The 26,202-nt window shown below is 43.6% G+C and overlaps 1 protein-coding gene and 1 long non-coding RNA gene across 5 annotated transcripts; both read right to left on the reverse strand.

The window, feature by feature from the left end:
* Positions 1-42: 42 nt before the first annotated feature.
* On the reverse strand, positions 43-5,096 carry LOC133387292 (uncharacterized). The gene is made up of 2 exons (XR_009763445.1): positions 4,874-5,096; positions 43-255 (listed from the first exon to the last, which is right to left on the reverse strand). It is a non-coding gene; the product is annotated as an uncharacterized LOC133387292 (long non-coding RNA).
* Positions 5,097-7,531: 2,435 nt separating this feature from the next.
* On the reverse strand, positions 7,532-19,637 carry PCBD1 (pterin-4 alpha-carbinolamine dehydratase 1). Of its 4 annotated transcripts, XM_061631791.1 has the most exons (5): positions 19,527-19,637; positions 18,836-18,877; positions 10,344-10,475; positions 9,264-9,344; positions 7,532-8,013 (listed from the first exon to the last, which is right to left on the reverse strand). In XM_061631791.1, the coding sequence occupies exons 1-5, from the start codon at positions 19,527-19,529 to the stop codon at positions 7,915-7,917; spliced, it is 357 nt and encodes a 118-aa protein (XP_061487775.1). In that variant the 5' UTR covers positions 19,530-19,637; the 3' UTR covers positions 7,532-7,914. The 4 variants fall into 4 exon arrangements, with proteins under 4 accessions (XP_061487775.1, XP_061487785.1, XP_061487795.1 ...); XM_061631801.1 differs by lacking the exon at positions 18,836-18,877 and having other exon boundaries at positions 19,527-19,635; XM_061631811.1 differs by lacking the exon at positions 18,836-18,877 and having other exon boundaries at positions 10,391-10,475; positions 19,527-19,633.
* Between the last annotated feature and the right edge of the window lie 6,565 nt (positions 19,638-26,202).

Raw genomic sequence — 26,202 nt, forward strand, 5'->3', positions numbered from 1 at the left:
ACATCGTATTTTGTGCCTGTATCAAAAGACAATAGGAAACACTTTTAAAACTTGCATCTTTTTAAGGTTGCGGAAAATTGACAACATCTTCATCTTAGGAAAACCGGAGGTATCTGCCTTGGCTTTTGGGTCTGACAAATTTGATGTATATCGATTGTCAAACTTGTTAATATCTAGAGGATGGAATCTTCATGTTCTGCAGTTCCCTCGAAGGTGAGTTCACTGTGAGTTCTGGGTTCTTTTGATGATCAGCTTCTAGGAGGTAGGAGAATGAGCAGTGGTCAAGGAATGCCTTTCCTATGCTTACCTTGCTATAGTTTTTTATAACAGGAATGTAGAACCTGTGATCCTCCAGACATTGTTGGACTACAACCTCCATCATCCCTGACCATTAGCCATGCTCTGGGAATGATTTGAGTTGGAGTTCAACATCAGATTTTCTATCCCTACTTTACAACTTGGCAGCCTTCAGGTTTACACAGTAAGAGAGGGAGGGCTCATCCACATGGTGATTTAGTGTGTGTTTGGTGCTACTTGCATTCCCTTTTAATTTGCATGGTTCACATGACGTTGCAGGCAAGCAGAAGCTGTCACGCAGTTTTCCCCTTTAAATCCGTATTAACACAATCTGCTGATAATGCAAAAAGGGAAGAAAAAACAGTCTCAGCTGAGCTGTGATCCTCCGTGTAGGCGCTTTGCTTCAATGTTTTTTAGTGGGCAGGTGAATCATCACTTTGATCTGTTCCCCTTTCTCTGCCCACTGTAACTCTACCATTAATTCCATTTTGTTTCTGGCGGCTTAACCAGCAACTTCCAACTGACTGCTCTATCCTCCCCATAGGAGTTTGCTGCATCCCTTTCTTTCCCCACTTTCTCCCCCAGTAAGACTTCCTTCCTTCACTCCTTTTAAGCAGCAATGGGCTCCGTTTCCAGAGTATCTAATCCCCCTTTCTCCCCTAGCCTTTTCCTTGGGATGCTTTCATTGGGAGAAGGGGGGGGTCTAGTCAGTGTCATTGTTTCTTGGCAATTACATGCTGAGGGGCTCTCCCTGCTTCAGCCTTGAAGACCGAACAACCAGAGGGAGTAAACGTGTAAAATTAGAGGGTAGGACCACAAAGAAACAGCAACATCCTTCCCAGAGGATCCTACTTGTGTGAATGAAAAATAGCGGATTGGAAGCTACCATTGAGCAAGAAGTGTGGACCTTGAAAATCTATTACGATGGTAAAAGCAGCATCTTTAGTAGGAAGTTAGGCTTCTGTGTGGATAAGCCCGGAGTGTCAGTCATGAAAAGCATTCAGAAGATGTGTACCAATTCTCTAGATCAGGAACAGCCAGCTGGAACCAGTCCCCAAGCAACTTTTAATTGGTCTCCAGCAACCCCATCAAATATGAATGAAGATGAGACTTTACGGTTTATCCATGTAATTAAAAGAGATTTATCTGAAAGAGAGAAAATGTACTCATCCTTTCTCTCTCTTGGGGATTTAGTAAGTATTACCATGATGGATCCTTTGGGAAGGAATGTACATTACTCATTTAAATCTGTTTATGCTGCCATCTGAAGGACATCACGGAAAGGCTGAGAACTGTTGCCAACCCCCCTTCTGTAGGCATCTTTTTGAGTAGCCCACAGTCCTTCATATGTCAGTGACCTCATGTGACCCAAGCATGTGCAGGCCATTTTATATCTTATAGCTACCAACTTTATTATACCTCCTGACTTAGCTGTGAGGGGGTCAGAGTGTATGGCACTATTGATTTCTGCTCTTGAACCACATCAAGAGATGTGGTACAGAAGTTGGTGATCCTTGTTCTAGACCACACTGCTTCTCTCTGGCTGTCAGGACAGACTTTAGGAAATCTCTCCCAGCTGTATCACATGGGAGAGTACAAAAGAAGTCTGCTTAGGAATAAAGAAAAAGCCATTACAAGGAAGACAAGTTCTCCTAGAATCAATATGACTTAATTCAACATGATTCAGTGACTGTTTTACAGTCAGAAAAAGCAGTGTTTTAAGACTATTCCTGATGCATGAGCATTAATTGGGGTTGCAGATATTTATGATCATTTATTTTGTAACTGATGTTCAAAAATGCAACTTAGGAACAGGGTTCTGAACTTCTGCAGAAGACTATTTGAGGAGCTTTCAGTAAGAGGTTGTGGTGTATGTATTAGTCTGTAGGTAATTAGTATGGGTGCCTACTGGGAGGAAGGATGGGATATAAATATAATAACAATTAACAACTTTGCTTCTATTAATGCTGTGGGCAAGAAATATTTTCCAAGTGTTGCGGTACAGCATGGTCTGGGCACTAAAAAAAAGCAGAACCACAAAACTGTGCTAGAGGGACAAGAAAGCATTGTTGTGGCCCCCATGTAATGGCAACCTCTGCCCAAGCCAATGGAACAAGAATGAAGGTTGCCGTGTAAGGCCTCTGACAAGAGAGGGTGACACATCACAGAAAGTTGTTTGATGGATTTTATGCTGCCTCTTGTAGGTATTAACAAAATTCCTTGTGGAGTACAGTATTGGCTTTTAGATCGTTGAGACTTGTTGCTAGAAACAATAAAGTGAAATGTTGGATACATGCTTGCCCAAAGTCTGAAATTCTGATTCTTACAGAAAAAGTGTCATACAGATGCCTTCTATATTTCAATAGCAGAGTGAGGAAAAAGTGTGGGTGTTCTATGGATGATGGTAGGTGGGAAATCTCATAATGAGTAAATTGTTTCTTGGAGTGGCTTTTGATGAACTGTCAGGGACAGGAAGCCCAGACAAGCAGGGCTTCCTGTTGCATCAACAGTCAGCACCAGTCTGTCTTTGCAACCAACCCAGTGGGCATTCTCCATATGCAAGCTTGAGGTGTGCACAAAAATGATACTCTTCAGATTTTCCAGCAATTTTCTAGAACTAAAGGAAACTATGTATAAATGCCCTTGAAACAGAAAAGGTACTATCGGGAACAAAACTAATGTTTTATCTCCCTCCTCCTCTTTCCTAGTATTCATTTTTGCATAACACAATTGCAAACAAAGCCTGGGGTGGCAGAACTACTAGTGAAGGATATCAAGGAGTGTGTCCATGAGAACATGAAGCTCCCCAAAGGAAAAACCACTGGCCTGGTAAGGTGACCCTTGAGTTCCAAGCGGGTACTTTGGATTGATTTTCAAGTGGAATGTCCTTTGTAGCAAAGCATGTTCACATTTACTGATCTCTGTTTTTGTCTGACTTTTATAGGGTGCTATCTGTGGCATGGCACAAATGATTCGTGATAGGAATATAGTTTCAGAGATTGCTGGTGGTTACTTGGACTGCCTGTACACCACAGACATGCCTCACTCAGCTGAAGCACACACAAATTGATCTCCAGCCCAACATTGGCTTTGTAGTAATTTGTGCCTTTCATCTGCTGGATGGTATTCTGAAGAATTGTAGGGAAAGAGGATATCATTTGGATGTTGGTCCTCATGCAGGTTCACATAGCAGTTTGATACCTGTTTTTAATCACGTCTCTCTCTTTTTATAAGCATTAGCTCTGTTCCCCATTTTGTTTATGTGTATGCATCTGTGAGTTTTCATAGCTAGTGAGTTTTTCTTAATACTAACGCTCTGTATTTCTTCACACTTGCTCCCTGCTGCTACTAGTACTCAACGGAATGGCCATATTTGTGGCCACTGTTGGTCCATTCCACCATGCCTTGTACTCAGGTATTCAAAATCTGTCCATCCTTTCTCCTGCTTGGCTTTTTGTTCGTGCTGAATAGTGAGCCACTGGGAAAAGTTTAGATATTACTACCCCTCCCCAAACTTTGGATAAGAATTGGAGGGGAAGGACATAGGAGAAATTTGTGTTTTTCAGATCACTGTAGGGGAATTTGCGCTACATCCCAAGCTGAAAGGTTAGGAGGAAGGTGATGTAAGGTACTTAATTCTGTTCATTCCCGATGTCCACCATGGTGCAATCTTGCTGCTTTTCTCTTTCCGTGGAATGTTTTTACAGTACCACTCACAGCCCTATTGAGTCATGCATATCTGTGGAAGGGCTTTAAGGGCAAAATGGTTATTATGGAGTGAAGGCTTTGCTCTGGCTTCAGATACTCCACTCTCGGCATGGTTAGAAAGCTCTTTGTAATTCCTAGGGGCCAAGCTCAGATTTTGAGAAGTCCAGAGATACCTAAAGTTATCTTTTATGGATCTGTAATTTGTTGAGAACTTTTAAGATGTGGAGCACTAATGCTATCTTTTTAAATTGTAATAGTGCAGAATGATCTTACAGTAGTGGATGCCACCTACTTTGTGGGCTCATCCAGACGACTGCAAAATGTGTGACATGCCCGCTATGTGTGTTCATTATTTTTCGGTTGTCCAAATGACGTCTTGCGCTGTTACGCATTTTCGTGGGTTAAATCCGCTCCTTGCAATACCAGCAAAAATGCGATTTGCTGTTTAAAATCGGGAATCATCTGCTGTGCCTTCAGGAGTTAGGATGCAATACTACGGACTTTACAGCTGATGGGCGGTTCTTGGGCTTTTCCCCTTGCCCCTTCTCCTCATTCCAGCCAATCACGTATCTGCACTTTTGCACATGTGCGAGAATAAGCCCAGGAAAATTGAACCAATCATCGCAATGGTGGGGTGTTGGGGGGAGGGGTCTGCAACTACTGCGCAGATGCATTTTATTTTTTGCCAGCCTGCAAACTGGGCGGCCGCTCTGGGTGAGATCTGCAATGCACAGCAAGCAAGAAAGGGGTGGTGGTCGGTTTCAGCCTGCCTCTGGAAAGGTTTGTCAATTTCATTGTACTTGCTGGGGTTTTTGCTTCAAATCAGAAAAGCATACATTCCTTTAAGTGTAATATGGCAAATACAAACTTAGAAGAGGGCTTCTGGTCGGTTTCAAGCCTGCTCCGGAAAGCTTTGTCAATTTCATTCTCCCTGGGAAGGAAAGGGAGAAGGGGGGGTGACACGTTTCTTGTTTTTTTGGAGAAATAAGTACAATTGCCAGCGTGTGTATCTCCTTAAATATCAATAAAGGCAGAAAAGCATACATTCGTTTAAGTGTAATATCATAAATACAAACTTAGAAAAGGGCTTCTGGTCGGTTTCAAGCCTGCTCAGAAAGCTTTGTCAATTTCATTCTCAGTGGGAAGGAAAGGGAGAAGGAAGGGGGGTGACACGCTTCTTGCTTTTTTGGAGAAGTGCAATTGCCAGCATGTGTATCTCCTTAAATATCAATAAAGGCAGAAAAGCATACATTCATTTAAGCATAATATCGCAAATACAAACAAGGCAGGCGTGAAACCGACCAGCAGCCTTGCCTTCCCAGGCGAGAACTCCTTTACAGGCTTATTGTGCTTCGTTGCAAAGGGGGAGAGGAGCATATGTAATTTGTTTGCTGACCAATTGGTTGATAGGGGGAGGTTTTAGAGGCGGAGCTTGGAAAAAGCGAAAAGAATGTAGGGGGTCTTACCGCTGCGGGTGCGGGTGCAAAAAAGCGTTTTTTTTAATTGGGAAAGAGCGAACTAAAAGGCAAAGTGAGGACTATCAGATGACAAACCGAATATGGAAACCGTGGATTATCCCGCTCCGTTTGGATAAGCCCTGTTTGTGCAGTGTTGACTGTAAGGCACGTTTTTAAAAAGCGTATTCACAGGTTTGTGGTAAAGCTGATAACATTCTCCCTGGGAAGCCCAGGAAGGGGGCAGAAGACTGTCAGCCAACAGAGGACCAACTCCTTTATGGTACTGCACTGAAAGCAACAAGTAGCAAATTAGCCACAGGTATAACACTCCACTCTCAATGTGTATTATACTGTCTATATCCTATTTATAGATAGAACAGGATTTCATAACTGTGATATGGCAAAGTATTGGCTAGGAGGAGTGGTCTTACTTGCATTCTGATGCTACTGCATGGTTTGGTTTGCTTTTAGAAAGCAGCTATAATTCCTGTGTGAAGCTGAGTCAAAGGGGGTATCATTAACTTCTCTTCCAAAGCTTGAAGAAGTGAAGGTGGAAACAGTTTTCAGTCAGGTCTTGAGCAATTTTGATATAGCACTAAGTACTGCACTGAGCCTTTCACATAAAAGGATTTATTACCTCCTACTTAGTATCAGTGCTTCCTTTGAAGGAAGTACAAGGTGTATTACAGAGCTATAGATTTGTGAAATGCATTGTTTTCAGCCATTATGACAGAATCTTTTGTGGCTTGATGTGTTCAGCTGGACATGCTCACTTTTCACCATTGTGAATTCTGGGAATAATGGTTTAACCTTCAATAGCCATCTTTCTATTTTAATTTTAAATGTAGCAAGTCCAAAGTAACTTGGATGCTTTGCATACAACTTGAACTTGTATGAAACTGATAATAACTTACTACTGTGTCTTTAACAGGTTGATAGGTGCAGTTTCCATAACCTTGCGTTATTTAAGAAAGAAACATTTGACGTCACATCCTTGTGCATAATTCACCAGAAATGTGTTCAAGTAGTTTTGATTATGTTTTAGAGTGGAATGAACCTCTTGTCAGTTTCTGCAAGAACTGAGTTGGGTTTTGTAATTAACTCAGGAAGTCAACACTTGTTTGCATTAACACTTTTTAAAAAAAAATTATGTAGGATACTGCATGGGTACTACTTATTTCGAATGCATAATCCATGTTTATTATCATACATCATGTATACAATTTCAGCTTTAAGATAATTTTTTCTAGGGCAGAAAAACGTGTATGTTTTTTACATTGTTGGGATAACTTTTCTATAGTAGTTTAATTTTATTAAGCGTAAACTGCACTCACCAGAAATATTTGCAAATTAAGAGCTGAAAGAGTAAGTACTGCTCCCGAAATATTGTATGGTCTCCTACAGATTGTCAAGTGTTATTACAAATGAAAGTCTGCTGCCTCGCTTGTTTTTAATTTTGTTTCAAAAAAGTATAAAATGTAAAGCAGTTGATTCCATTTTCATTGTTAGATAATTGAGACAAATGCAATAATAGACTTAGAGGTTAGTATATACTAAATATGTGATCCTATGGTTCTAGGGGCCATAACATATATCGGATCTACACTTTTGACATCAGAGCTCTGACCTCTGCAAGGGAGATCCAGTGCTGGAGCCTCCCTCCCCACTGTTCTGGACCATTTGACTTTGAAGCTGACGCTGTAGGACCAAAAATAGGATGTTGCAGGAAATGGCTTAGATCAGAAGGATCCAAAGTCCTCCTCAACCCCTGACCCACACCCAATCTAGGGAGATATTTAGCTTGTTGAAATAAATGTAAAGATGAAAAAAGGACACAGGAATGTAAAGTGATCCTTTGCCATTCTTCCACTCAGCGGGGTGTTGGATAAGGTGGCAGGACTGCCTTAAGATTCCCACACATCTCTTAGAATTGCACTGCAAGTTCCTTTCTCTGGTTTTTCTTTAAAAGCATGCAGTTCTTTATAGTGCAATGTTAAAGATAATGTGTGGTTTGAATTGAGTCCATCAGCAGTATTTGAGTATGCACTTCAATAGAAATAAGACTCAAGTAAGAATACCAATGAGAAGTTTATTGTAAACTGCTTTCACCTAAGCCACAAGCCAGGTTTGCTATAATTAACTGTATCACAGGTAATCTTTTACTGTGCTGGTACTGTATAATACTGCCTGAACAAAGACTACAGAGTAACAACACTGGATTCTGAGATACTATTAAGTTGCCACAACACAGCTTTGGACAAAAGAAAAGAATGCAATAACTTGAATAAAAAGTGGCAGAGTATCGGTTCCCATACTTGTGTGGCTATCGTACAAGTAGATTAATATGAAGGCTACACAGGCTCTATCAGAAACTGGATGAACAGCTCACAATTTCTTCTGCCTGGGAACTGGCTTTGCTGACAGAAGGCTATACATGGCAGGGGGGCTGATTTTAAGCTAGCGTATTTGCAACTTGCTCTATGAAACTGGCCAAGTTGATATCCCGCTCCGATAAGCCTGCACACTCATGGGTGCTTAAGGTTATGTGAACCTGCAATGCAAAAAGTGCAGTTGTCACCCTTAGTGTTTATGGGAATACAGGAATCACACATCAAGATTGTAGGCACCCTAGAGAACTAGAGCATACGTTAAAAGTTCAGTACTGTAGCACAGAGTAAGAAGCACCTTTTACTGCCATCCCCATTTATTACTAGCCCAATTGTACACCAATGCAACTTAAGATTTGGTCTATGCCACAAGTATTGGATTGTTTCACTTTGGATCTGGGAGAATTCTAAAGGACTTTATTTTACTGCTGGTGAAGCACTGATGAAATGGAAAAAAGTCCCAGGCTATGGTCTGAAGGCACATAAGTCCAGCTCCCTGCTGAAGCTAAGCAGGGTCAGGTCTGGTCAGTGCCTGGATGGGAGACTGCCTGGGAACCATATGTAAGCCGCCTTGGGTTTCAATCATGAAAAGAAAGGTGGGGTATAAATATAATAATAATGATATTTATTATTATTATTATTATTATTATTAAGAAATACAGTTGCCTTGCTAAGGGCTGAGATCCTCCTTCCATGTTGTCCTAAGGGCCAAGCTACAAATTATGCTGCAGACATAAATAGCAATGCCCTGGTGGATCTTCTCCTTCCTTCACACTGGAAAACAAGGGAGAGGAGGGAGTTTTTAACTGGGGAAGGGCTGTAGCTCAGTGGTAGAGCATCTGGCTTACATGCAGAAAGTCCCAAGTTCATATTTCCATTGCCAGCTGAGGCTAGGAATATCCATGGACAGCTGCTGCCAGTCAGTGTAGACAATACTGAGCTAGGTGGACCAAGTATAAGGCAGCTTCCTATGTTCCTAACTGGTCCCCTGTCAAGCCCCCACAGAGTAAAAAGCAGTTATGTGGCATTTTAGAGAAAGGGTTAACATACGCACACCCTTCTAGGCCTATCTGTGGTGCATGCTCACTACTGGTGAAATGAGGGCTCAATGGAAGGGGGCACATGCTCACAGTTAACTTGATCTTAACTAAGGCTGCAGTCTAATACCTGTCTACTAAAAAGTAAACTCCATTGGGTTCAACGGGACTTATTCTGAGGTCAGTGTGCATTGGATTGAAGCCTAAGTCAATCATGGAGGGACGGAATAATCACATGCAGCTCAATCTTATGCATGTTTATTCAAAAGTTAGCCTCGGTGAGCTCAATGGGGTTTACACCCAGGTAAGCAGATATATTATAATGCAGCCTTAGACTACTTTCTCTTAAGTTTGGACAGCCTGCAGTTCTCCCTTACCTTGTTGTAGACATTGAACCATTCAGGGTGGTGGTCCAATTTTTCTGCCTGCAGCGCGACTCTGGTCATAAATCCAAAGGCCTGCTCATGAGATGCAGGGGATAGGTTTTTTTTTTTGGGGGGGGGGAGGGAAATGCAAATTAAAAACAATCAACTTTATAAATAACCACCAGTGTTCATTTTTCTCAACACAATCTTGCCATTAACTCTTACATTGTTTAAAAGAGGAATGGGAAAGCTTTTTTACTGCCCAGTTTTGCACACAGTATAGTATGTTAGTACAGAAAGCTATATAACACCTTAAGGAGCTTTAAACTGCAGTTCAGTTCTGAAGCGGCATAGTAAGAGGTAAGACATGGGGCACAATCCAGCACATCAGTCAAGTCAATGGTAGTTTTTTCTCTCTCCCCTGTAGTTAATAAGAATTATGGATTACATCCATGGTGGTCTTACATAGCAGGATATACTTAGCATTTATTTGCATTTAACATGCAAGACTTTTTTTTTTAATCCAATCGCACAAGCTTTTGTGTATGACTGAGTGATAATCATCAGGCTCACAGCTGGTATGGAGAAGAGAAATCAATCCTTTCCCCTCCTCTGCCGTATTTCTGAGGAAAATCCCTCTGCTAAACTGCTGTTCCCAGTGGGAGGAAGCTCCCTTATTGCTGAGGATGGATTGCAATGTGTGTCTGTCTATCACTTCCTAATGAAAACAGAGGTTTGGGGATTAAATTGCCCTTCCACATCTATTGCAGTTCTGATACCATCAGCTGGGGTGGCAGCGATGATGATAATTATTTGCATTTTATTTTAAACCCTGCATGTTAAATGCAAATACATGTTTGGCCTGCCAAAGCTCTTCAACCAGTAAAAGGAAGCTATAGCACAAAAACAACATACACACATTCAGACATAGTGCTAAGTTAAGTTTCCTAGGCTTTGGGAAGCTCCAGCAACAAGTCGTGTGCCTAGATGCGCACTTCTTTCACCAGGTTACTGTGTTGGCCCCTGCTTCCCTGGCATAATATGCAGACAAACAATAAGAACCATGATGTGTGTGTGTGTGGGTGGGTGTACCCGATTGAAGTCCTTGAAGTGGAACTCTTTGTAAATGGCATCTCTACCTTCCACCTCATTCCATCCTACAGCTCTGAGATTTGGCAGCAGCTGTTCTCTCTCTTCACCGCTTAGTCTGTGGGCTTTTCCTGCCTAGGGGAGAGAGAAAAAGAAAGTGAAACTGCCACAACGGTTTTGAGATCACCTTCAGAAGCACATACAAGCTTCATTTGGAATGCACATTTACAACACAAAAACTGGCAGTTCTACTCTATATTCAAATTTGTGTGTATGTCAGAGAATGACTAAGCAGAGCATGTGAACTCTCTCCACTGAGAGAAGGAATTCGGACTGCAAACTCACAAGTGTGTCAGCTCCAAGTACTCTGCCATGCACACAAGATGTCAATGCTGATCAAATGTTGCAGGCCACATCTGCACCACACATTTCAAGCAGTATCATACCACTTTAAGCAGTCATGGTTCCCCCAAGGAATCCTGGGAACTACAATTTGTTAAGGGTACTGAGAGTTGTTAGAATACCCCAAGTCCCCTCATAGAGCTATAGTTCCCAGAGTAAGAGGGATTGATTGTTAAACCACTCTGGAAAAGCAGTCTCGTAACAACTCTCAGTACCTTTAACAAACTTCAGTGCCCGTGATTCTTTAGGGAAAGCCAGGGCTGATAAAGTATACAGTAGGGCCCCACTTTACGGCGTTCCATTTTCTGGCATTCCACTGATGTGGTGGCTTTCAATTAAGGGAAATTCCCCATTTTAAAGCCAGTTTTGCGACATTTTCGCGTGACATGACCCATTATTGTCAATGGGTTCCGCTTTACAGTGGGGGCCTGATCCCTAACCCGCCGTATAAGTGGGGCCCTACTGTAATACCGTTTCAAACATATGGAGCTAATGTGGCTGCAGGCATTGGGCAACATACATGCACATGTTAACTTGCCCCATGCAACTCTGAAACATTTTGCAACAAAAGAGGTGAAGTGTCAGAAGCATGAGGGGATTTGCTCATAAGTCCCTTTGAGGGGGTAGGGAGTTTATGGATCTCACTACTCTTGTTTTAAAATAATTTAGGACCAATTAAACCATTTGGATGGGGGCACTAGACAATATGTTTGTCCTACTTTTTACCTACTACCGACAACACTTGTCTTGGAATGGAGTGTGTCTTAGCCCTGGCTGTGGGCTTGCTTAAGTTTTAACTTCAATACCAAGGAGTCAATGAGACAGATTCAAAAGTTTACTTACAGGGAGAATTTATTGAGTAATTTAACAAGCACACAGGCATACCCAATAAATGGAACAGGTTGCAAGGTCCCTGCATGAACACTTGCAGTCCAAGTGCTGAACTGGGCCATGACAGGCATGCCTACCCAGTGGAACAGGCCCAAGGTCTCTCGTAGAGAGGCGTTAAGGTCTGAACCCTGAGCTAACGGCACCAGCACTTTTTATAGAGAAAATCCTGGCAAGGCACAGTGGTGACAGAAGGCATCATTAGCCGCTATCTTACATCTTGACAGGGTACATGATTGATTATGCTGCATCAGCCTAAGCACCAAAGCCATTCTATGATTAGTGAAGTCTATGCTACTATCTTACTATCTTTGAAGTATCCCAGTCCCTTGATCTGGGGTGTCAAGGAACTTGATGGATCATCCTATCTACGTGTGAGAACACTGTGCTGGTGTGAGCAGGACCACCCTTTGTGCATGCACCCCTGTTCCCTGACATGTGCAGCTCATTAAAGCTTATCTAGACCCACTTGGCCATCTTGACCTCTCCATGCTCCTCTCTACTGGTATGTGTGCTGCTGTTCCTTAGCATGTGCAGCTCATTGGAGCTTATCTATCAGCTTCAAGGCTACTCCTTGAGGGTACATCAAACGGTCCTTTCCCAGCCCATTAGAAGACTCAGCTGGGTGTAGGTTCACCACTCATTTGACCGTTCCTTGAACTCAATCTCTAACGCGCTGCCCTCCTTGCAGGTGCTTAAAGTGAGAAAAACAACATTATAAGCTTTCATTTGCAATCTTAACCTCTTAAAGGCAAATCTACATAATAATAGCCATACATATGCACAAGCAATGATTACATGAGCCCCATGGAACACATTGTGGAAAAACGTAGTCTCCATTTTTCTGAGAAAACCCGCACAAGAGATTTGCAGTATGGTGCTAGGAACAGCCCAGTGTGTGCATTACCTATGGTAGAGGTGGGGAGTCTATGGCCCTCTGGATGCTGTTGGACTCTAGCTCCCATCATCCCTGACCATGGCCATGCTGGCTGAGGCTGCTGGAAGCTCGAGTCCAACAACATCTGGAGGGCCACAGGTAGAGATGTGAAGGCTGGGAAAAATGGGGGGGAATGTTTCCAGTTTTTTTCTGGACCGTCATATCTAGCCACAGGTACTCCCCCTGTGACCTGCAGGCTATACTGCAAGTGTTCCTGTGTCTCTTACTTCCTGGGCTCTTGGGAGCATTTAACCAGGTACACTAGGCTATGTAGTTATGGTTTATTAATGAGAAAACTACTGGGTGGTATTCAGTGTAGTACTAAGGCAATTGTTTCTTCAGCACAAGTATTTCTCCTTGCCTGAAGAACTGACCTCCTCCTCTCCCACACTGTTCTGAGGGTTCCCCCAACCCTTCAGAACAGATTTGGGGGTATTGTGGGGCACCTGGAGAGGGAAAAGAAGGGGAAACCACTGCGCTAGCGCTACCTCTAGCCCTAATGCAAAAAGTTAGTTGAATACTGCCCACTGCTTTGAAGTTGTCAAAGGCAACTTGACCGGGCATCACTAGAAAAGAGACTATCGCCTACTAGCAACAGAACTCTACCTGTAAGTATTTTCACTGCCCACAAGTTGCTATCTTTTTTTGGTGGGGGGGGGGCACATCACACAATTGGTCTTTTGTGACATCTTTCCTAAGGTGCACCGTAACACCCATCTTCAATGTGCAACCCCACACTGCATTCACTGCAGGGCTGCAGTACATGTTCTGTCTTTGAGAAAATGTTTCTTAAAGCACATTGCTATTCTCAAGGAAACTGGGAATTGGAAAGCACCCACGCTCATATGAATGGGGTGGGGGAAGAGGCCTGTTCCATATTAACCAGCTTATTCCTTGGTTAATGTTTAAAGGCTATTGCATCACTTTGTTCTGTCCTCGAAGCTTCTCTGAATATTGGGAGGGACAGAGAGCGACAAACTGGGAACGGGCTAGTACTGTTATCCATTGCACAAGAATTCCTTGGAGGCCATCCACTCCGCCCATTCCCAGCCTGCACCAGATTTTGTTTGAAAAGGAGTTGTTGTACCACCACTTGGGATAGTAGAAATATTTTCCAAGAATAAGCTTCCAAATACATGGCATTCAAAAGATAGGCTGGCTTCTGCCAGGAAATGTTAATAATGGGGAGGCACATCTAGTCCCTTCCAAGCCACAGTCTTTTGATAAGGGCAAGAGACAGAACTCCCTAGAAAGCCCTCACTCTCTACATGTATCATACTTATCATCTACATATCATACATAAGGCCATGATGGCTGTGCTCTGCCTCCATGGTCAGAGGCAATAGGCTTCCGAATACCAGTTGCTGGAACTGCAGGAGGGGAAAGTGCTCTTGTGCTCAGGTTCTGCATGCAGGTTTCCCATAGGCATCTGGGAACTGTGGTCACTGTATGAACAGGATGCTGGACTAGATGGACCACTAGCCTGATGCGGCAGACTCTTCTTACGTTCTTACCTGCTGGTTAGTGACATTGCTGTCTGCCAGTTATTCCTATCCTGTGTCAACTGTTGATTTTCTGCAGACGCATGATGCACCTATTCAAAAGTATCCCTTTTAAAAAAAACCTGGGGAACACAGATTAATAATACTTGTATGCCAGGCTTACAAGTTGTCTTATGCTTACTCCTTTGTCACAGTGGAGGTCTCCACCCGACTACTCTGAGTTGATGGATTTTATTTTAGAAGTGGGGTCAGGAGAACATTAAAGGTGCTTTGCTGGTGGGTGTGTCTTGCATCAATTAAAACACTATCAAGAGTTTGTTGTTTCCCTTCTGTGTCAAAAGGTACGCTGTATCATAAAACAGTCCCAACTGTGTTTTATTGGGGTTTTTTAAAAAATCACTGTACAATACTTAAGATATTGAACGCAAAGTCCTGCTGCACTGTAATTATTCTGCCTTTCCAGTTATGGCAATTTCTTGCGGCTGGACTAGTTACTCAGCAGTGGCTGGTAGCTCCAAGTCAGTGGGGCAGTGGAATCTGCTACAGGTTTTAGTTAGAAATTTCAAGGAAGTGGCCAAGGTGCTGAGCACCTTAGACAGCTCATTCTAAATTCCCTCCCTTTGAATATTAGGCAGGCACCATCTCTGCTATCTTTTCGGCGCCTTTGGAAGACTTTCCTTTTTCAACAAGCCTTTTAAGTTGAGACCTATCCCAGTCTGCATTTGTGTCAGAATTGTTTAATATGTTTTTTAATAACGTTTTTAACCCTTTTTAAGGTTGTTTTTTTTAAATGTTTTAATGCTGTTTTGTTTTAATGTATTTTAAGATCTGTTTTTATGATGTTTTAAAGTTTTTTTAGTGCTTTGTTTGCCGCCCTGGGCTCCTGCTGGGAGGAAGGGCAGGATACAAATTAAATAAATAATAAATTCGGACTAAAACTGGGAGGAGATTCCATTAACACGGAGCCACCAGCTAGCACAGTAGTCACCACTATAGATTCTTGAATGGACAACAAAAAACACTATTAGCTTGGAGAAGCATCACTTAAAACAATGGTCTTTGGGTTCCTGCTTTGACCATCCTACAATCCAGCTGAAGATATGGATTCCAAACTAGTCCATAACAAGTCATTGGCACTGTTTTATTCCATCTCCACCATAACATAACTGGGGCTCTGGTATTTAATAGATATTGGTTGTTGAGTGTTCAAACTGCTATTAACTCACACTTCACAAGACTGGAACTCCTAAAGCAGGGGTAGCTAACTTTCAATACTCCAGATGTTGTTGTACTCCAGCCCCATCCAGCTTGGCACACAGTCAGGTATGATGAGAGCTGCAGTTCAGCAACAGCTGGAGGGCCACAGTTTGCCAGCCCTGCCCTAACGCAACAAGCTCACAGAGGACCAAGCCTTTCCCAACCCGATGCCCTCCAGATGTTTTGGGCTGCAACTCACCTTAGCTCCAGATTATGGGTGCTGCATTCAAAAACATCTGGAGGGCACCAGGTTGAGGAATGCAGAATAAAAGAATGCCTCTGATGAACTAACTCATGATCAACAACAGCGGTAGGGAACATGCGGCTCTCCAGGTATTGTTGGAGTCCAGCTCCCATTAGCTCCATGCAGCACGGCCAATGGACAGGTATGATGGGGAGTCGCCGTCCAACAATACGTGAAAGGGCACAGATCCCCCATCCTTTATCTACAGTCTCCCACAGAATATTCAGGGAGGCACCCAAAGTTTTGTCTTACTTTGTTTTATTTTTTGGTGAGAGTCAAAGCTGAGCATTTCACTGAAGTAAAGCTGCACTGGGTAAACACCACTCAGCACAATAAAACTTTAGCCATTGCCCTTTTAGTGAGATCACTAGATAAGCTTGCACAAGGTTTCTTAGCAACAATGAGGTAGAGAGAGGAGACAGATAAGCTTACGAGACCATCAGAGCCAGCCACTCTCTTCGCTCTTCCATAACTGCATGTTTAGAAGGGAGGCCGCACTTGACATGAGAAAAAGGAAAATGGGGCTAATCTCTATCATGCAAATAGATTTTTAAATAAGGTTCATTCAGTTTTAAGATTGAAGTTGGTACTGTCCAGGCACCACAGATTAGTGTGCTTCTTCCACTATCATTGAAGGTGTCAGTGTTCCAGCTCTTTAAAAAAGATAGAAAACTTCCTGAGAAAATAGCTGTGAAAAGCAGGCTCCCTACTCCTGAAAGGGTTACATGTCTAGCCATGGGATTGCATCACAGCTCTTGCAAATGCTGGGCTATGACAGAAATGAGATACACTAAGGTGACTAAGCAGGTATAAATCAATTCTCTTTTCAGTGATACAGAAAAATACTTCTTTCCATTGAAAAAAATGCATTAAACCACTACCACCCTTTTTAAAGTTAGGCAAAATAGCGCCTTCTTAATGCAACCTTGCCTCACAATACAATAATGGGATTTTAAAGGGACAAGCTTTAATTTCGTCTTTTCAATTTGAAGAGGACATCTCCTTCCTAGTATACTTAGCTTGACAAGTTTTGTTCCAATTTCAGCTCCTGCCCTCTGTGATAGAGTTGGCATCCATCAAGGGTACCAGCTCTCTTTCTGCCCCCTTTCTGTTTTTTTAAAAGTGGCCTGACATGCATATGGAAGTTAAACCTTTTCCCCGTTCCTGACCCCATGCTGGAGAAGGCCTCACTTGCTAGCTGAAGGAAGGAGAACCTGTGGAATCTTGTTGGACTCCATAATCCTTGATCACTGGCCATGCTGGCTGGGACTGATGGGAACTGGAGTTCAACAACACTGAAAGGGCCACAAGTCCCCCATCCCTGTGCTGAGTTTGTGTATGCTGAGCCACTGTTAAAGCCATAAACCAATATGAAAATGGGTAACCAGCCATCCAACAAGAAGGCTTCAAGGAGGCACAGATGATGGCTGCAGAACAGTCTTCAAATTTGGGTCACCAGATGGGGATGACGGACAACTCCATAGTCAAGGATGATGGGAGCTGTACTCCAGCCACATCTGAAGATCCAAGGTTGAAGAACACTGGTGTATAAGACCTACCACATGCCCCTTCCCTTCTTCTATTAGCCAAGGCATAACTGTAGGACAAGCAGTCACACAGCCCATCCTACTGTACCTTTCCCCAGGCTGGTGCCTTCTGGTTGTTGGATTGGCCAATGATCAGGGATGTGATTTGTTGTAGACCAACACAGCTGGATGGTACAGGCTGCCCTACAGGCAGACAACCTAGACAGATGTACACGGTAACCGCTAGTAAGACTGTTGCTGCTTGGAGGTATGGCCTAGAGTTAACAGCATTTAATTCATGTGCCACTTGTTTATTAAGAAGAGATACATGGATCCCTACTTAAGGTAGTCGTGTTAGGTCTCACTGCTATCAACAGAGCTTAAGTTAGTCATGATTAACTCAAGCCCCATTGATTGCAGAGGAACCTAAATGCAACCTATAGTGTCTTGCTTTAGTTTTCAGGTTCATCAGCAAGTTTGTTACTAGGAACCTTCATCCCTGGTGTTGGCAGCGGGGTTGATAAAAATAAATGCATCTCATTTAGGGATACCTTGGCTTACTTTCCTCACCTTGTATATGTGCTCTCCTTGAAATACCAGTAAACAATATGAAATAGCATTATACCTGTGGCAAAATATATTTCAAGCAGCTCAGCCCTCATGTAGATGAGTTTTTTCCCTTCATTTTCTAACTTTTTGGTTGATACTCTGTTTACGCTCTGGAGCCAGTATTCCTCAACACTAGATTTCAAATTTCTAATGAAACCTGCATCTCTGAGTAGGTTATATTAAACAATAATGTACTTCTCTACTAAAAAATGATGATTAAATAAAAAGGATGCAGACAAACTGGAACAGGTTCCGAGGATGGCAACCAGGATGATCAGGGGACTGGAAACAAAGCCCTATGAGGAGAGACTGAAAGAACGGGACATGTTTAGCCTGGAGAAGACTGAGGGGAGATATGATAGCACTCTTCAAGTACTTGAAAGGTTGTCACACAGAGGAGGGCCAGGATCTCTTCTCGATCATCCCAGAGTGCAGGACATGGAATAATGGACTCATGTTACAGGAAGCCAGATTTCAACTGAACATCAGGAAAAACTTCCGTTAGTGCAGTACGACAATGGAACCAATTACCTAGGGAGGTGGTGGGCTCTCCAACACTGGAGGCATTCAAGAGGCAGCTGGACAGCCATCTGTTGGGGATGCTTTAAGTTGGATTCCTGCATTGAGCAGGGGGTTGGAGTCAATGGCCTTATAGGTCCCTTCCAGCTCTACGATTCTATAATTAAACTCTGATTGACGTTATTAAAACTGAGTCCTTCACAGAAGCAATTTAAATAATGATTTAAATCAAATCAACCCTGGTTGAAAGCCAGTCTTTAACCTTGTTCCTTGCCCATTCAGTAATTTACCTCTTCCAAGCTTGCCTCACCCCCATCCAGCATTTCCAACCATGAATCCTAGGGTGATTTTTTTTTTAAAAAAAATGCCTCACAGATCTGATGTTTTATGCTCCTTTCCTCTCCAACGTAGGAAACAAAATGCTTTTCACATGCTTTTCCACAGATCTTTAAAGAACAAATGCTTCTCATTATGGCAGGCTCCAGAAAGCACTTAAAGGGGAATGTCACATCCACATACACCATATTCCAACATCTTGAACCCCATTATAAACAACAGATGCAGGAAAAACTACTTCAGGCATACAACAGAAGTTACTTTTGTCTACTTACTTGGAACTTAAAAAGGTATAGCAATTCCCTTTCAGGCTTCAGCTGGGGATAGCAAAAGGTGCAAAAGGTATTACCCAAAGAGACAGCTATAACACCACCACCCATTCCCCTGCACATAAAACTATACCCGAAGCTGCCTCTCTAGCATCTTGCGTGCATTTCATCTGTCGGTTTCTGTCTCTCCCAAGAAAGAGCCTGAAGGCTCCTGGAGTAAACAAAACCGTTTAAACGTCGCCTACAGCATCAAACAGGGTGCCAGCCAGACTCTTTCCACTACCCACCCCCTTGTTCTACTGGGCTAAAAGCTGCTCGGATTTTATAGGAAGCCAAGCCGTGTTTTTTTTATGACTGTTCCTATGCCTAAGAACAGTTCAGTTCTTGCAGCAGTAGAAGAATCCTACGCCGTTCATAGCAATCTGTTGAAAAATAGGGGCATTAAAACATTCTGGGGTTCATCTTCCCCGTTTCGAGTATATCCCCACAAAAAACTTTAGTTCCAACTCCCCCCCCCCGACACACCTTTCGCTTTATAGCAGGGCAGGGTGTTTAACTGAGGTCATGCATTAACTCGTGCGTAAATCACTGGAGTGACTTCCAGTCTCTTTTGCATCAGGCGGGCTTGCTAACTAGCTTTCGCCGTGCAACTACCTCCTTCCCGCAACCACCCAAATGAAAGCACCGTCGAACTTACCATGCTTGCAGCGGGTTAACTAACAGGCAGGCTTGTGCAAGCAACAGGCGGACGCCGCTACCGCTGCTTGCGCGCCTCGTGACGTCATGATCCTTGGCGTAGGAGGGCGCGGCCACTGTCAGAAAGCTACCCACTAAACAGCGGTACTTTCCTTTAATGAGTAACCAATGCTGTGTAAGCAGAGGTGGGATCTCGCGATGGGCATGCTTCTGAAGCAGCGGTTCTTTGTGTCCCCCCAACAGCCAAACACCCGCGCCCTACCTCGCCCTCCCCGCCTGGGCTTCCCCTTCTCCGCCAGCCTCCTTCCCGGCTGCGGGGACGAGTCTAGCTGCAACCTTTATTCGTAGATGGACCTCGCAATTGATTCCGCACAAGACGCCAGCAAACCGCTTTATTCTACAATTGCAAAGAGGAATCCATTCACACATACACACACAAATGCACAATCGCAATCACCAAAAAAGGGGAGGGAAGAGAGGGGGAGTAGAGTCAATAAAGAAGGGAGGGAGTCTCTCTCTGTAACACACACACAGGCACACACATGGAGGGGCAGAGGAAAAAAAGAGAAAGGGCACAAGGCTGTTCATCACCAACATGGCACTAAAGTAATGCACAAAACAACAGAGGAGGGTGCAGAGGGGAAGGATGGAGGCAGAGGGGGGGAGAGAAGGGAGAAAGGGGGGGGGAGAGAGAGAAAAAGGAGCACTTCAGTGAAGAGAGGCGCTTTGGGTGCTCCTGCTTCTTCATGGGCATTTCCCCCCTTTTCACATTCTCTACCTTGGTTTAATGGGAGGTAGAATGTTTTTTTTAAAAAACAAACCCCAAAGAGGGGCAGAGGCAGGCACAAAGCAGGGGCAACGGGTGGCTGTCCAACAAAGGCTGGTTTTCTTTGACTGGGCAATGGGGGGGAGTGCTGAGAAGCTGCTTCTCATGGAGCCAATGAGAAGAGCCCCCCCCCGTCTTTCACCTTTTTCCCCTCTTTCCCCCGGTGGTGCACCTGGCTTGTCCCCAGTCGCAATATTCTTCCATGGAAATTGATCTAATGGGCAAGGGAGAGTGTGTGGTCATATGCGCTGTCAATCATGAGGGCTGGTGCGGCGGTCTCTATGGCAGGTTTGCATTCCAGCCTACCATTATAGGGGCAAGCCACATCTTTAAAACCATACATGACAACAGTTTTGAATTGCCCGCAATGTTTTCCGCACCCAAAAGAAGAAATTGCCCATCATAAAAAAGTTTTGTATTGGAAACCTGGCACTCCAAACACAGGAACGCTTACTATTATATGCTTTCACATTTATTAATCAATACAACAGTGGAAACAGCAATAAAATTAGAGTAGAACATCAGAAAATGACATTTTGTCTTTCAAATATGAAATTTGCAATTGCAGAGCGCACCGCTTCCCCTGCGGCAACCTGTCTGTTGTCATAATGATGGTATTCCCTGTGAAAGGGTTGCTCTGGAAAGGTAAAGGTTGGACCAATAGGTTGCTGTAGCGCACGGCTACCCATCTCACGTATGTTGTGCAAGACAACTCCTGCGCACACCACTGTCACAACATTTTCCTCTGCAACTGGAAGGGTGCCAGTGAGGCTGCGCCACCTGGATTTCAGCCTGCCAAATGCACGCTCAACAACATTTCTAACTCGGTTGAACGATCTATTAAAAGCAATTTTCTTTTCATCAAGGCAACCCGAATATGGCTTCATGAGCCAAGGCCATATGGGATACGCTCCATCCCCCAGGAGCAAAGGTGGTACTTAAACCCCACGAATTGTGATTGTCGGGTTTCTGGGCACAAACTGTCCCGATTCCATTGTGTCAAATAGTTGCAAAATACAAAGGCATCGTGTCTTCTTCCACTCCATCCGACCTCAATGTCGACGAACCTCCCAGTGTGGTCACAAGTGCCTTGTAAAAGTATGGAACAGAAGCCTTTGCGATTGACATACTCCTCTCCCTGTTCTGTTGGTGCCAGGATCTTTATATGGCATCCATCGACAACACCAACCGCCTGTGGGAAACCCATGAACATGAATCCATCCATCAACTGAAATACAGAAATCAACACGTGTACCATGATAAGGCCAAAAATGTATTTTGATCATCATTTGCACACATAATCTCAAAAACAGATGTATAAATGGAGTGTTGAATACATAATCTTTTCTTCTACCCATCAAAGAAAGGAATTTCATTGTGTTGTACTGATGGCGAACAAGGTTCAGCAATGTATGCAATAGCAAGAGGTGGCTGTGATTCTGAGAGAAATGAAAAATAGAATGGTTATCAATTAATACAAGTTCAACTTCTGGGGCATCGGAACATCAAGAAACTAACAAGCACCAACAATAGCATTGGCAATGCCGTGCTGTAATAAAAAACCTAAGGAGAGCCAAATCTCCATGATCTCCCATGTGCCTAAGATCTCCATGTGCCTAAAATTTGTTACATGCTACAAAAGTTATCCGAAAGCAAGGTGAACCGACGGACGTGAAATACTGCATTCCCAAAAACAAACAGAAAAAAGGAGACCCACTATTGTTGCCCTGTGTGGTGTTCAGGAGAAACCGACATGCACCTGCTGTAGTTTTCTTCAAAGTAATTTATTCACAACAAGAACAGCGCCAGTCCGACAGATGTTTGCAAAAAATAACCTTTGTTTTTTAAGAAAGGGAATGCAATGTCTATTACAATATCAAGATGTTAGAGGAAACAACATAACATGCACAGTGGATTAGAAAGGTCAGCAGCAAGACAGAAGTAAAGGCAGATGAAGCAAGTCCAGAATTGTGTGTGCGCTTTCATCCACAGACTAGAAACTTACTAGAAACTTGATTCCCCAACGCCACCACCACCAAGTGGACTCCATGTCGTGAAAAGTGTTGCCTCTGACAATAAATAATACTTACGCCTTTGGGCGTAATGTGTCCATGAATGTGTCATGGAGTGGGTTTGCAAGGTATCTTCAAACGGTTAAGTGGAAATAAGAAATCCTAGGCTTCCTACCGAAAGCAAGTTTTGCATGGACAGTCACCGCAATTTGTTTGATCTGGAGCTGTTGCCTTGTTTTCTAAACAATCTTTCTGCTGATTAGGGAACAGTTTCCAATTGCCTGTGCAATGAACCTGCAGGACCAGGACCACCAGGAGCTCTGCAGAAAGCAAGGTGTGGACTCTGCTCTCCTTTGGGCAGCAGCACCATGAATATGACAGGGAGGGGGTATGCAAGGTCCCTTTAAATGGTTGAGTGGAATTAAGCACAAATGCGAAAGCATCCCTGAAACCGATATGGACATATTCAGCAAGGCTCAAACTCTTGTTTTGCTTAACTACAGCCACAGAAGTCCAAGATTGTTATTGAGATCACAGCACTCCTGGGAGCTTTCTTTACTAAGCCTCTTAGTCATAGGGTGGGTTATTGAGGGGGGACCTTGAAAGGATAAACCTCTTGCTCCCACACACTCGCACACACTGAGATCCAGATAACAATTGGGGGGCTCTGTGGCTGTAATTAATTTCAGCACAACAAGAGTTTGACTATATGCTTAAACTGTATGTTAAACTATATGCTTATACAGGGTGCCTGTTTGCTTCCCATTTCAGGTCAATAGAAGATTTGGAGGGAGAGGAAGGAACATGCAACAGGGAATCAGCACAGGGGCCATTCATACCCTCTGTGCTAATCCTACACATATTTCTCACATCATGTGGAGTTTGGACCTCACTTGATGTAGCCATCCTGCTATTTTCCTGGAGACACAAAATAAGAGCTGAAACATCACCCAGGGGATGTCATTGAATCCCAACATTTCCCATGCACATTGGATTTGGAAATGATGAAGCTGATGGACCATGACCAGGGAGACAAGTGTTTGAATCCCCAAATAGCCATAAAGCTCACCTGTGTTCCCCACCATGGACCCTGTAGAAAAGGTACATGAACCACATGGTGCCCTTTTGCGCAAAAACTTAAAACAGGACTTTCAAAGAAAAATGATACTATCACTTTATTTGCTCTTTCTAGTTCACAGTGTAGGAAAGTAGCTGTGTCTTAGCTACTTTTAAGAGCTTTTGTATAGTTTTTGATTTCGGGTAACAAATAATGACCTCAGTAAATGTTTCAACACTTAAAGAACAGGCTACAAGTGGTAGCCACAGATATAGCAGCACAGTGCATTCAACAGGCGTAAGTGATGTACCTGCTCTTCGGGCCTCCTCCACAGTCAGTGCCATGGGCAAATGGCCCAGTATCTACTTGGCCACTGTTGCTACTGAGTTTGCATTTTCTTAACCAAATCACTTTTGAGTAATGCTGTTTGTCCTGCTAGCAGGGGTGAGGATCTGGATCTGGCCAATGCAGCAGGTCTTTATCGACACAAACCACCAAGTGCCAAGTTTGACCAGTGGTCAGGTGGACATAGCTTGGCAGAAATGGCCTCACAGGCCACATGGTGGGCTTAATTAAGCCCACAGGCCAGAGGTCCCCCACTCCTGTGCTGGACGATCAGAGCTTTTTTATGGGTCTCCAGTTCATTGATCAATATACACCCATTCCCTTCTGCTTTGGAGGGTGTGGACTCATTTCATTATAGGATGAATGTGAAAGAGGCACATCTTTTTTGCCCATCTAGGGTGCAAGGGGCAATTGTCCAGTGGACAGGCAGGGAAGGGAGATAGCTACTCGCAGGAGCAGCAGCAATGAGGTCAGATACCATGAGATGCACAAGACCCAAATTAATTTTAACATATGTCAATGACAGGTTTATATTGTTAGTTCATTACTGTATGAACGAACCCACAATTAAAGAGAGCAAAGGAATTGGTTCTCCAGATAAACTATGTAAACATATGTTAGCCTGCCCTATAGAGAGAAAGGAAGTTATTGTTTTGCCCTAATAGAAAGCACAGATACCTTTGTGAGGCTGACACATCCTAAGGGCCATGCCAAGGGGATCCGGATTGCTGGGGTTTACCCTTATGATGACATTGCGCAATACAGAGGTGGCTACAGTGTGGCTCTGCTGCTCCTCCAGTAAACCATAACCTTCGACCTACATGTAGCTCCTATGACCTTTCCCCTGAAGGAATCCTGGGATAGCTGCAAAGTGATGGGGCTGCAAATGATGCAATCAGGTATGCCAGGAGACTGACTGGGAGTAGTGTTGGTGGGAGTGAAATGAGGAAGCTCGCTACTGAAATGTGTAGCACGCTTCAAGACCACTTCAAACAGAGTTGTTGTGCCTTACCATACTTCAAATTTAATATGAACACCAATTGGGGGCCCTATAACCCTGCAGCATTTTTGCAGGTAGCCAATGGTCCGTGACCTGGCTTTGCTCCCCAACTACTATGAAAATAGGGGAATGCATGCGTTTGGGTGTGTATGTACACATGAAAGCCCAGGATGAAGACCAGCTGATGGACGAACTGCAGAGGTCAGCTGTGCTGGATAGAAGTGTCCATTTCCTGAAAACACACCTTCCAACAGTTTTATACAATAGCCTTAGCTCCCTGCAAAGATTTCTTGGCATTGTAGTTTGGCAAGAGATTTGAGAAATCTCAGTTAGAGATTCCTCACAGAGCTAAAATACCGATGGTTGTTTGAGGACCAGTGTAAGGATGCCAGTACATGCTAGGAGATTCTCATGGCTGTTGCCGACCCATATCTCCTTTTGTTTCTCCCTGGTAGTATAAAGATACATGACATGCAACATGCTATCATCATGCACATCCTTTCTTGCAAACATAATGCAATGTAGTAGAGTTAGAATCATAGAATCATAGAGTTGGAAGGGGCCTTGTAGGCCATCGAGTCCAACCCCCTGCTCACAGCAGGAAATCCACAGCTAGAGCATCTCCCGCAGATAGCTGTCCAGCCTCTGCTTGAAGACATCCAGCGAAGGGGATCCCACCATCTCCCTAGGCAGTCGGTTCCATTGCTGAACTGACCTTACTGTCAAGAAGTTCCTTCTAATGTCCAATCTGAATCTACGCTCCTGCAACTTAAAACCATTAGACCTAGTCCTACCCTCTGGGGCAGCAGAGAACAAGTACCCTTCAGGTACTTAAAGAGTGCAATCAAGTCACCCCTCAGCCTCCTCTTCACCAGACTGAACATGCCAAGTTCCTTCAACCTTTCCTCATAAGACTTGTTCTCCATACAGCGAAAGAAGGCGCATCTCACATCTTCTGTGATGAAACTTTTCCTGGGAATTGGAGGGGGAGACCATAGGTCAGTGGCAACATGTCCCTCATAACATGTAAAGTCGGGTTTACATCTATGGTGTGTAGAAATGATAAAATTGTGTCTCAAAGGGTAGGAAAAGGGTAGCTTTTTCAATGAAGCTCAACTAGATTATTATTTTGGTGATGGAAGCAGTGTTGGAGGCACAATTCCTCAGTCAAATTAGTTCAGAGTAAAATGGTGTTATTCAATATAGAAACATGTGGTCAAGGCATTTGGGGATGAGAGGCGGGATTCTGACCGGGTAAGGCTTGGGGCATTATGCAGTAGTGTGGAGGAAGGTTTCTGCAAGTTTTCTTTCCCAGAAGTGGAATTTGAGTGGGACCTACCAGTGTGAGTGTGAACAGAGGCCAGTTTGCTGGTTAATGAAGCAACTTTGGACAGGTGAGGTTGGGGCCGACCCCTGTGCATACCAAGTCAAGGTGCT

Source organism: Rhineura floridana, chromosome 1 (assembly GCF_030035675.1).
Source record: "Rhineura floridana isolate rRhiFlo1 chromosome 1, rRhiFlo1.hap2, whole genome shotgun sequence".
NCBI classification, from domain to species: Eukaryota; Metazoa; Chordata; class Lepidosauria; order Squamata; family Rhineuridae; genus Rhineura; species Rhineura floridana.

What these genes read in the sequence shown, in the direction of transcription:
- PCBD1 (XM_061631791.1), bottom strand. An exon ending in TATACCTTTTTAAGTTCCAA is followed by an intron (nt 10,476 to 18,835) that starts GTAAGTAGACAA and finishes TCTCTCCCCTAG; the next exon opens with GCAGGAAAAGCCCACAGACT. An exon ending in ACTTCAAGGACTTCAATCGG is followed by an intron (nt 9,345 to 10,343) that starts GTACACCCACCC and finishes TCTCATGAGCAG; the next exon opens with GCCTTTGGATTTATGACCAG.